The sequence below is a fragment of the Pyxicephalus adspersus genome, chromosome 10 (genome assembly GCF_032062135.1).
Source record: "Pyxicephalus adspersus chromosome 10, UCB_Pads_2.0, whole genome shotgun sequence".
Taxonomy (NCBI): Eukaryota; Metazoa; Chordata; class Amphibia; order Anura; family Pyxicephalidae; genus Pyxicephalus; species Pyxicephalus adspersus.
This window is the reverse complement of record NC_092867.1, coordinates 59,872,638-59,884,389: the sequence shown is the minus strand read 5'-3', so window position 1 is coordinate 59,884,389 and position 11,752 is coordinate 59,872,638. Positions and strand designations below refer to the sequence as shown.

General features: G+C 42.7%; 1 protein-coding gene across 1 annotated transcript; it reads left to right on the top strand.

The window, feature by feature from the left end:
• Positions 1 to 922: 922 nt before the first annotated feature.
• On the top strand, positions 923 to 9,734 carry LOC140339846 (uncharacterized). The gene is made up of 4 exons (XM_072424746.1): positions 923 to 2,138; positions 7,170 to 7,331; positions 8,620 to 8,699; positions 8,859 to 9,734. Exons 1-4 carry the CDS (start codon positions 923 to 925, stop codon positions 9,732 to 9,734), a joined length of 2,334 nt encoding a protein of 777 aa, XP_072280847.1.
• The last annotated feature ends 2,018 nt before the right edge of the window (positions 9,735 to 11,752 follow it).

Below are 11,752 nucleotides of genomic sequence, written 5' to 3'. Positions count from 1 at the left end.
GCACACGGACAGGAAGTGATGTCACACGTGACTAGGAAGTTCCGGGTTATCGGTGTGTTGGGAGGAAGTTGAGAGGAGACATTGTTGGCACTGGTAAGAGAGGAGGTAATAAGATTATTTTAGATTTATACGTGGTAACCGTTTGCCATGTCTGTCCTGGCCTATGGATAATTCCTTAACGTTACAAGTTTTGATAAAAACAGAGATAAAGCACTAAGTGTATGAGAGGACTGTGCACTTTAAAAGTAAGGCTACATACACACATCAGATGATTCTTTTCCGATAATCGTCTCAGGGATGATATTGGACACGAATCTGGCATTTGTACAGCACTTACCTTTCGTCATCAAGATGATCCTCGGGGGACGAACGATCATAATGAAAGTAAAGGGGAGAGAGCACAGCGGGGTGCCGCTTCTTCGTTCTCTCTCAAGCAGAACAGAGCTCCTTCATGCATGACGCAGTCTTTAGTTGTTGGAACCAATTGTGAAAGATCCTTTCCAAGGACTCTATTGCACGTGTGTATGCAGCCTAAATCCTGTACTCCTGCATGCCTCTTTAAATTTTTAAAACTCATGGAGAGCCCAGAGGTAAAAAGCAAATGCCTCCCCTTTGGGTATTTTATGACTCATATTGAGTAAGAGAATAAAGAGTTTATCAGCATCTCACCCTTTGGTGTTGTAAACTTTATTGGTCTCTCGGAGTCTGGTATATAAAAATAATAGAGCTCAGGTATGTAAATAAGCATAATATTTATTTGAGAACTGGGACAAAGAGTGTCTATGGGTGAAGTACTGGGGTCCTGGGGTTGTTGCATCTATCCCCAACCTCTCTGACAACACTAATCTATCAGTTTGGGTTGTCAAACCTTCTCATTTGGGGCGTGCACATAACACACCGTGTAACGGCGAGAAATCTATGCATGGGTGATGGCCCACTTGAAGACGATGACATCACACAATTATCTGCAGGAGTAAATCCCATCACTTATAATACACATTACAAATCTCACCATTTGGAGACCTCAATAGATCCCGGGGAATCTTCTTTAGGAAAAGATGGAGTTCCCACAGAAGAGACTTCAGTGTTATCTCTCACTAAACTACCTAAACAGAGAAGCGTACGCGAGCGTCCTTTTTCATGTTCAGATTGTGGGAAATGCTTTATTAAGAAACAACATTTCATAATACACCGGAGAATTCACACAGGTGAACGTCCTTTTTCATGTTTAGAGTGCGGGAAAAAATTCACCACGAAGCAACACCTTCTTGTACACCAAAGAGTTCACACTGATGAGCGTCCTTTTTCATGTTTACATTGTGGGAAAAGTTTCACCTGCCAAGGAAACCTTCAATTACATCAAAGACTTCACACAGGTGAAGTTCCATTCACATGTTCAGAGTGTGGAAAATGTTTTTCTAAGAAACAGCATTTTGTTATACATCAGAGAATTCATACAGGTGAACGTCCTTTTTGCTGTTCAGAATGTGGGAAAAGTTTCACCATGAAACATCACTTACTTAGACATGAGAGAATTCACACAGGTGAACGCCCTTTTTCCTGTTCAGAGTGTGGGAAATATTTCACTATGAAGGAGCACCTACTTACACATCAGAAAATACACAAAGGCGAGCATCCTTTCTCCTGTTCAGAGTGTGGGAAATGTTTCACACAGAAAGTACACCTTCGGAAACATCAAATAACCCACACAACTGTGCATCCTTTCTCCTGTTCAGAGTGTGGGAAATATTTCACTACAAATGAACACTTAGTTGCACACCAGAAAATTCACAGGGGTGAGCGTCCATTTTCCTGTTCAGAATGTGGGAAATCTTTCATGAAGAAAAATTCTCTTCATACCCACCAGAGGATGCACAAGGGAGATTGTCCTTTCTCGTGCGCAGAGTGTGGGAAAAGATTTGTTTACTATGGAGATTTTATAACGCACCAAAGGTTACACACAGGTGAACGCCCCTTTGCTTGCACAGAATGTGGAAAAAGTTTTGTACGCAAATCAGACCTTCTTAAACATCAGAAGATCCACACGGGTGAGCGTCGCTTCACATGCGCGGAGTGCGGGAAAAGTTTCATTCACAATGGACAGCTTCTTACCCATTTCCCGAAAACATTGGAAGAGTGTGTTCTACAAGCTTTTTCCTGATCAGTGTTTCTCAAGCAGGGTTCCTTGAGTGATCAATTTGCGCCTCTCTTGTTGGTGTTCGGCCAAGTAAAAAACTTTGGGAAAGTCTGATACAGATGGTTTGGTCATAGTCAAAGGTCTACAGGGGTTACATGCTAAGAAGAGTACCCACACTGACTCAGTACCAACACCCACCTCAGGGGGCACCACAGGCTTAAACAGGGGTCTATATAGGCAAATATGGAAACATATAGGGCCAGCAAAGTTGGCAGTTGTGACAACAAAAAGTCAGCTGTACCAATGCTTGGAGTAGAATATAAAGCAATGATACCTGGAGATCACTGGATTCAGAAAAGATCACACATACTATCCAATCAGGATTTGAACTGTAATGTTATTTTCTGCAATAGATCTTTGATTTTGATGGTTTTTCACTGCTCCAGACAAAAACAAAAGTTTCCTAATAAATTTAATATGTTTACTATGGTTATGTAAGATTCAGTTTAGACTCAAACTTTGTTTAATTTTGATTTGTAAAATAAATCATAAAGATCCACATTATTCTTCTCCAATTTCTTCATCATTGTGGTTATTCACAGTTCATAGTGTGTCAGCTGGTATTCTAAGTATAGATGTCGATGCAAATATCACATAGAATGTTCTGACAGCCGCCATCTTGGTTCTCCTTGTGGGGACAACTCTATATGGGCGTGTTGTGTGATTATGATTGTGGTAGGAGCAGAGCTGTTGGACAATGTAGTGTAGACAGTGCAGGAGAGCTGTCAGAGAATGTAGTGTGGCCTGTTGAGTAGAGCTGTTGGAGAATGTAGTATGGAGGTGGAGGAGAGCTGACGGAGAATGTAGTGTGGAGGGTGGAGGGAGAGCTGTCGAAGAATGGAGTGTGCATGGTGGGGGAGAGCTTTAAGAGAATGTAGTGTGGAAGGTGCGGGGAGAGCAGGTGGGCGAATGTAGTGTGAAAGGTGCGGAGAAAGCTGTTGGAGAATGTACTGTGGAAGGTGGAATGAGAGCTGTCTGAGAATGTAGTGTGGATAGTGGGCTTGAGCTGTCGGAGAATATAGTGTGAAAGGTGTGGAAGGTGGGGAAGTGCTGTCGCAAAATGTAGTGTAGACGGTGGGAGGAGAGCTGTCGGAGAATGTAGTGTGGAAAGTGAGAGGAGAGCTGTCAAAGAATGTATTGTGAAAGGTGCGGGAAGAGGTGTCGAAGAATGTAGTTTGGATGGTGGGGGGGGGGGGTTCGGAGATTGTATTGTGGACAGTGGAGGAGAGCTGTCAGAGAATCTAGGGTGTATGGTGGGGGAGAGCACTCGGAAAATGTAGTGGGGAAGAGCAGTTGGAGAATGTAGTGTGGACAGTGGGAGAGAGCTGTCGGAGAATGTAGTGTGTTAGAAGGGGGAGAGATGTCTGAGAATGTAGTGTGGAAGTTCGGGGACAGCAGTTGGAGAATGTAGTGTGGAAGGTAGAGGAGAGCTGTCGGAGAATGTAGTGTAGATGGTGGTGGAGACCTGTCGAAGAATGGAGTGGAATGGTGGGAAAAAGCTCTCAGTGAATGGTGTGGGGAGAGATGTCGGAGAATGTAGTGTGGGAGGTGGGGGAGAGCTCTCGGAAAGTGTAGTGTGGAAAGTGAGAGGAGAGCTGTAAGAGAATGTAGTGTGGATAGTGGGAGAGAGCTGTCATGGAATGTAGTGTGGATGGTGGGGGAGAGCTGTGGGAGAATGTACTGTGGATAGTGGGGGAGAGCTATCAGAGAATGTAGTGTGGATGGTGGGGAGAGAGCTGTCGGAGAATGTAGTGTAAAAATGTGCAAAGAAAGCTGTCGGAGAATGTAGTGTGAAAGTTGTGGGAAAGCAGTTGGAGAATGTACTATGGAAGGTGGAGGAGAGTTATCAGAGAATGTAGTGTGGACTGTTTTAGAGCTGTCAGAGAATGTAGTGTTGAAGGTGGAATGAGAGCTGTCGGAGAATGTAGTGTGAAAGGTGCAGAGAAAGCTGTCGGAGAATGTAGTGTGGAAGTGGCAGAAAGCTTTCGGAGAATGTAGTGTGGAAGTTGGGGGAAGCAGTTGGAGAATGTACTGTGGAAGGTGGAAAGAGAGCTGTCTGAGAATGTACTGTGGACCGTGGGGGGAGATCTATCAGAGAATGTAATGTGGAAGATGGGGGAGAGCAGTTGGAGAATGTAGCGTGGACGTTGGGGTGGGAGGTGTCAGAGAATGTAGTGTGGATAGTGGGGAGAAAGCTGTCGGAGAATGTAGTGTGGAAGTTGGGGGAAAGCAGTTGGAGAATGTACTATGGAAGGTGAAGGAGAGCTATCAGAGAATGTAGTGTGGACTGTTTTAGAGCTGTCAGAGAATGTAGTGTTGAAGGTGGAAAGAGAGCTTTTGAGATTGTAGTGTGGATGGTGGGAGAAAGCTCTCAGAGATTGTAGTGTGGAAGGTGGGGGAGACCTGTCGGCGAATGTAGTGTGAAAGGTGCGGAGAAAGCTTTCGGAGAATGTAGTGTGGACGGTGGAGGAGAGCTGTGGGAGAATGTAGTGTGGACGGTGGCGGAGAGCTGTGGGAGAATGTAGTGTGGACGGTGGAGGAGAGCTGTGGGAGAATGTAGTGTGGAAGGTGGGGGAGAGTTGTCGGAGAATGTAGTGTGGAGTGGGTTTTCCTCATGATGGTAAGTGGAGAGCTGTGAGGGAATGTAGTGTGGATGATGAGGGAAGAGGTGTCTGAGAATGTCCTATGGGTGGTGGAGTGCTGTTGGAGAATGTAGTGTGGACAGTGAAGGATAGCTCTCTAAGATCGTAGACGTTGGAGTATTCCACAAATGTCCTCCAACAGATGTTGAAACCTGATTTATTAAAGCTCTCCAAGACTGGATAGACTATCATGGATGAACCTGGCCGATCCAGCAAAAAATATTTTATTGGGATAGGAAATCTGCACAAACACTAGAAAACAGGAGAGTGTTCTTTTTCGTGTTCTGACATGGAATACATGGACACCCAAACCAACAACAGGCAAGTAACCATTAGGAGAGCCCGGATAATCCATTCAGGATTTGTCTTTCATCAGTATGTCATCACTTTTTTCTATATGGAAGAAGATGGATTTTCAGTGGCCCAGCCAATCATTTATTTTTTTTAAGCTTGGATTCAAGATTCAATGAAGGTTTAAATATAGTTAAATTGTGGAACTTGCACCTCTCTGATTATATTTCATGATTGATAACAGTCTGCCTGTACCATAGGGCAACCTTCACTTTTTCATGCAAACATTCATCCATGTACCATTCTTCAGACGTCCAAATATTTCATATTTTGTTCGGTCCCTGGTTCTGGTTTTGGATAAAGCTCCTCCAGGAAGACCACTTAGGGTAAGACTTCTCTGCACTGTATATGGATTTATCGGGGTCATCTTCTGGTTTTGAAGGGAAGGAAGTCTGAGATATTTCTTGTCAGTTGGTCTTCCTTGGTCTTCCTCCTACTGGTTTTTGGTTTATCCGCAGATGTGGAAACAACAACCTGGCTGTTTTTGGGTGGTTACTGAAACGTTTGGTCACAATACAGGGGCCACCACCCACCTAGAGCTTCTTCTCACAAACCTAAAATAAATTCAAAATATCTACCAGGAAGACACACTGATGATGACAACAAGACCATCATGCCATGGGCGCTCTATGCTCCCATGGATCAAGATTTAACATATCTTTTAGATTGTAAGCTCTTTGGGGCAGGGTCCTCTCCTCCTCCTGTGTCACTGTCTGTATTAGTCTGTCATTTGCAACCCCTTTTTAATGTACAGCGCTGCTAATATGTTGGTGCCATATAAATCCTGTTCATTAATATTATTAATAATAATAATATTCTGCTGTGCCTGTTGACCCTCATGGCTTCCAGGTTGTGACCCTTAAACATACAAGAGCAGGGGGTCCTGCCAGACAATCTGAGTTTCGGAACAGGCGGGAGGTCAGGCAGGGCACACGGACACAAGAACCGCAGTAAGCACAGAGATCACTGGAAAACTGAATCTAAAAGGACAAACTCAAATACACAGAAGGCCGAAATTAAAAACTTAGACCAAGTTGGGGGCCAAACTTTAAGGAAGTTTACTACTTCATCCATAACTAACAAAAAAAAACCCTCCGCACACTTTAGGGTTGAAAAGACTAATTTCTGTCTATCTATGCAGGCTGTGTGTTGTTAATCTTCTCTCATCACAAGTTTGTCTGACACTAAATATTACACTATGCAGTCTCTAATGGATTGAAACAAGCACAATGCCCATCGTAGTCAGGCACCATGTGATTATTGCCTAGGCTTTGTGTCACATGATGGGTGTACAGGAATAATGTCTATGTATTACATGTATTGAAAATGATGATGTGAGGTGGTAAGGCGGACAGGCGGGCCAGATGTAGTTAATTTTCGGAATTCTTTAAGGGGCCAAAAAAAAAAGGACCTTGAGAGCCAGATTTGGCCCGCGGGCCAGAGTTTGCACAGTCTATACTTTTTTATTATAACACTGTCTGTGTTTCATTTGTGTTCTTTATTCTTATTACACAGTATTTATATAGCGCGGACATATTATGCAGCACCGTACAAAGTCCATGGTCATGTCCCCAGGTGTCCCTCAAAGGGGCTCACAATCTTACGTCCCTTCCTCATATGTGTTTAACACAGTCTAGGGTAATTTTTTGGGGGAACCCTATTAACCTAACTGCATGTTTTTGGAATGTGGAAGGAAACCGGAGTACCCAGAGGAAACCCACACACACACGGGGAGAACCTGCAAACTCCATGCAGATAGTGTCCTGGCCAAGATTCGAACCTGGGACCTAGCTCTGCTAACCTCTGAGCAACCATGCTGCCCGATTCTGTAGTTTAAATTATCAATTTTACAACACAATCAGTCCTCTGTATTCCCGGGATTCCACACAGGAAGATCAGGAGATCCCTCACCATCATCAGGTAGAATTCTAAACTATGACATGGCTTTCTTCTGTGTAATATTGTGTTTCTTTCTATAGATTCTGACATCTTTGCTTTTAAGGTTGAAGAACACGAGACTTTTAAAGTTGAGGTTAAGGAGGAAGAAGAAGAGATGTCTGTGATAGAAGCTAATAAGCCTATGGAGGAGGAGATGACCATTAAAGAGAAACAGGAGGATGCTTCTCTACATATTGACACAAGTAAGTCATACATTCTTTTTTTTATTTTATTTTTAAACAATAAAGGCAATATAGAAAAAGAAAATATGGGAATCATTTAGATTTGCAGTGTTGTAAACAATAGTCTCCATACATTAAACTATAAACACAAAGAAAAAAAGGTGGTGGGTAAATGGGGATGGGAAGGCTATGGGAGAATAGGGGAGGTAAAGGTATAAACTAGATAAGATTTGTGGACCAACAAACTTCGACAGCCCTAAGGGAATTGAGCGTGGAGCCTGACAAGAGAAAGTTTAATTAAAACATCTAGGATAGCACATACAGCTTAAATCACCTTATGTTACCTGAGCTATACACGCACTATAGTCGGGAGAGTCTTGGTAGTGTAACCAGTAGAACCAGGTATTGCGGAACTTCTCCTCTGTACCGGTGGGTGTTAGATGTTCCATGAGCATAATCTCGCTGATCATTAATATTAAACAGGATTTATTTAGTGCTATTATATTACGCAGCGCAGTAAATAGGGGTTGCAAATGACAAACAAATACAGACAGTGACACTGGAGGAAAGGACCCTGCCCCAAAGAGCTTACAATCTAGTAGTATCTTGTTCGAAAAGTGATCTTTCGAAGTCCAATGTTAGGTGGAGCCTCCAAAGTAGAGGCACGCATGCTCTGCTGGTTGCACTAACCACTTTAGGAACTGAGTTGCGATATGCTTTTTGAGGTCTATCCTTGAGATGGAGAAGATAATGTTAAACAGTATAGAGTTTGCATTCTTAAAGAAGTAGTTAGGTATGGTAACCGGGAGTGCTTGAAACAGGTATAACAATGTCAGGAGCACATTCATTTTTATGGCACTTATGCGTCCAAACTAGAGATAAGACCATTGGTCCATTTCTAGATATCGGGTAGGTGTCATGGAATATAAGTGTCTAGATATTATGGTGCTGTATTGGACCATCTAAAGGAATATGAATGGGAGATCTGAGACACCAGTCGCCTCTGGAGCGTGATGTTCATGGCTTCAGATTTAGAGTAGTTCACTATAAACTTAGATAAAGTGCCATATTCTTTCAGCTTCTTCATAAGATTTGTAAGTAAAACATGTTGTGTGTATGATTCGATATGATGAACATCAGCTTGTCTGTGAATGCTGCAACTTTCTGGTATGTCCCTTCCATCTTTAATCATTATTGCTTCTAATGAAGCAAAGGAATGGTTCAAGGCTTAATATAAAAGTAAGAGGTGAGAGCCGGCAGCCCTGTCTAGACCTATTTCCAATTGGGAATGTATAAATTGTCTCCACAGATGGACATTATGTCTGGAATACCTCGGAGGGACATCTTATATCACCCGATTGTAATAAAATCACACATTCTTCTCCAGGAGTAAATCTCATCACTCATAATACACGTCACAGACCTCACTATTTGGGCACACCATTGAATCCTGAGGAATCTTCTGACCAATCACATATTGTTACTCCAGAACTCCATCTAAGATCTCATGGTGTGGACAGATCAGCAGATACATCTAATCACCGGTAGCCTTCTATAAACATTGTTGGAAATCACAGAGGAGAAAGAACTTTGACATGTTCAGTGTGTGGGGAGTCATTTTTTGAAAACAAAGACCTTATTATACATCAGAGAAGTCACACAGGTGAGCGTCCCTTTGCATGCTCTGACTGTGGAAAACGTTTCATTCAGAAAGCAGATCTTCTTAAACACCAAAAAATTCACACCGGTGATCGTCCTTATGCATGCTCAGAGTGTGGGAAAAGTTTCACGGAGAAAAAAGTACTTCTCACACACCAGAAAAGTCACACTGGAGAGCGTCCTTTTTCATGTTCAGAATGTGGAAAATGTTTTATACTAAAGAATGCACTTGTTAGACACCAGAGAATTCACACGGGTGAACGTCCCTTCTCATGTTCATTTTGGGGCAAATCCTTCATTCAAAAAGGAGATCTTCTAAAACATCAAAGGATTCACACAGGTGAACGCCCTTTTACATGTCAAGAATGTGGGAAATCATTCATTGAGAAAGGAAAACTTCTTACACACCAGAGAAGACACAGGGGCGAGCGTCCTTTTTCCTGTTCAGAGTGCGGGAAAAGTTATACTGAGAAAGCAAAACTTATTGGGCACCAGAAACTTCACACAGGTGACAGTCCTTATTCATGTTCAGAGTGTGGAAAATGTTTCATTCAGAAATCAGACCTTTTGAAACACCAGAGAATTCACACGGGTGAACGTCCTTTTTTGTGTTCAGAGTGTGGGAAATGTTTTACTGAAAAAGGTGCACTCCTTACACATCAAAGAATTCATACGGGTGAACGGCCATATTTGTGTTCGGATTGTGGGAAAAGTTTCCGTCACAGGAAGGCACTTCTTACACACCAGAAGAGTCACACTACTTAGGGTCCGGGGAATGTAGCGTGAATGGTGGGGGAGAGCTGTCGGGGAATGTAACGTGAATGGTGGGGGAGAGCTGCCGGATAATGTAGAGTGGACTGTAAGGGGAGAGATTTCGGAGAATGTATTACAGGAATTGGGGAATGAGGTAAAACACCGGGGCAAGCGCAGCACCAACAAGGAAACTAATGAGAATTTGAAATGTTTTAAAGGAATTCAGTTAGATTTTGCACTAAGCAAAGCAATTTATTTATTTTGGTGATTCTAGAAATGAAGGCTTTCTATGGAATATTGGAAGTCAGTGAAAGGAGACATACCCAGGGAGCAGCTATATCTTCCAATGAATAAACTGCAATCCAGGAATGTTTGGCAGGAATAATTGATAATTGACAATTGTGTAGTAAAAGGTGTAACTAACACATTAGGGTGAGGGAATGGCACATTTGTGTTTTCCTTTCCAATATTCACATGGACAATTTTTGTCTCCTGCACAGGTAAGAATTTGTCCTGGGATCTTCCCAAGTGAAAGGGAAACTAAATCAAATAGAAGTAGTAGGTGCTTTCCAGTGACATTATTTTCTGGTGGTATAAAGTTATAGGTTAGTTAGTGAATAACTTCACTATCAAGAAAAATTCTATATTATTGATTTTCTTTCTTTTTAAGTAATAATAAAGCGTACCTAAACTCAGTTTGCGCTGTGAGATCAGTAAGTTTTTTTCCGATCTACATTACCTGATCCCGTGCCTGTGTCAGGTGACGTAGGAAGAAGAACCCAAAAGAAGCGGCAAAGTTGGCGGCGTCTAGCGCGCAGGCCTGAAGTCGGGTGCTGGGACAACACTGGATCCGATGGAAGAGACCTCCAGACCGATCGACTGCTTTGCAGAATTGAAGGAAAGTGTATTTTGAGGTTTGAGTTTACTTCCTATTTATTACCCACCACTAGGTATTGATAAACTTTTGGAAATATAATGTCAGCTGCAGTTTTTATACTCTCCAGAAGATGGCAATCTCACTATAAGGAACTTTCACTGACAGGAAGTGATGTAACAAGGAGACAGGAAATGATCCAAAGAAATGGCAGGAAGTTATGTTGAGGAGTTGGGAGGAAGTAGAAAGGAGACATTGCTGGAACTGGCAGCAGTGGAGGTAATAGCATTTTTTATTTTAATAAGGAAAGTTATAAGGTATATATAACTTAGAGGTATAACAGTGGGCAGTATGTACAAGAAAGGAGTGTGAAAAGTTGCAAAAGCAGAATTATTATTCATGAGCATATATTTTCCTACCACAAAGCCTGAGGTTGCGTGGGTTGTAGTCTGACTTTGTAGTCCATGAAGTCAGCGCTGAGGCCAGATTTTGCAGGACGGGGGTAGTGGAAGGTGGCAGGGGCAAGCTTATCCAGAGCCTAAAAGAAGAATGTGGTTGACCTGAGTAGCAGCTTTATCCGCAGATGTGATTTAGGAGAGGGAGGGGGTTAGGGACAAGGAAGTTTGCGAAAAAGTTGTGGTCAAGGTTACAGATATCTCTCTGCCATTGGCCATGTCTGGGATGTGGTGAAGCGGGTCAAGAATTAGGTTGAAGGTGATAAGATTGTGATCATAAAGGGGAAATGTTGAGTTGTCAAGGTGGGTGAGGTTGCAGAGTTTGGAGAATACCAGGTCTAGTGTGTGTCTAATATAAAGTCCATGTGAGCAGGTCCTGTATTATGGGTTGTTGTGAGGCTTGTTGAGTTCCAGGAGTGGGATAGAGTCAGAGAGATGGCTTGGTAAAATAGAATGGCAGCAGTAGTAGAGGTTGTATTGGAGTCTAGGTGGATGCGTAATGACAAATCAGTCCAAAAGCACGAGATGGAAGTTGCAGAGAGTAATGGTATGTCCAATTCATGCTTCTATTTCTTGGATTTTTTCCCATTGTACCTATAATTTGGCATTTGTAATTTTGGCACGTGACCAAGGTCTCACGAGACCTCGCCTGATGTTTAAATAGAAGTGCTTTGGGCCCTAATTTGGATGGACTGACGGGG

Excerpts from the sequence above, each read along its gene's own strand:
- LOC140339846 (XM_072424746.1), top strand. The coding sequence starts at position 923 with ATGGGTGATGGCCCACTTGAAGACGATGACATCACACAATTATCTGCA. Across the intron at positions 2,139-7,169 it reads CCCGAAAACATTGGAAGAGT|ATTCTGACATCTTTGCTTTT; the intron begins GTGTTCTACAAG and ends TTCTTTCTATAG. Across the intron at positions 8,700-8,858 it reads TCACACATTCTTCTCCAGGA|CCTTCTATAAACATTGTTGG; the intron begins GTAAATCTCATC and ends AATCACCGGTAG.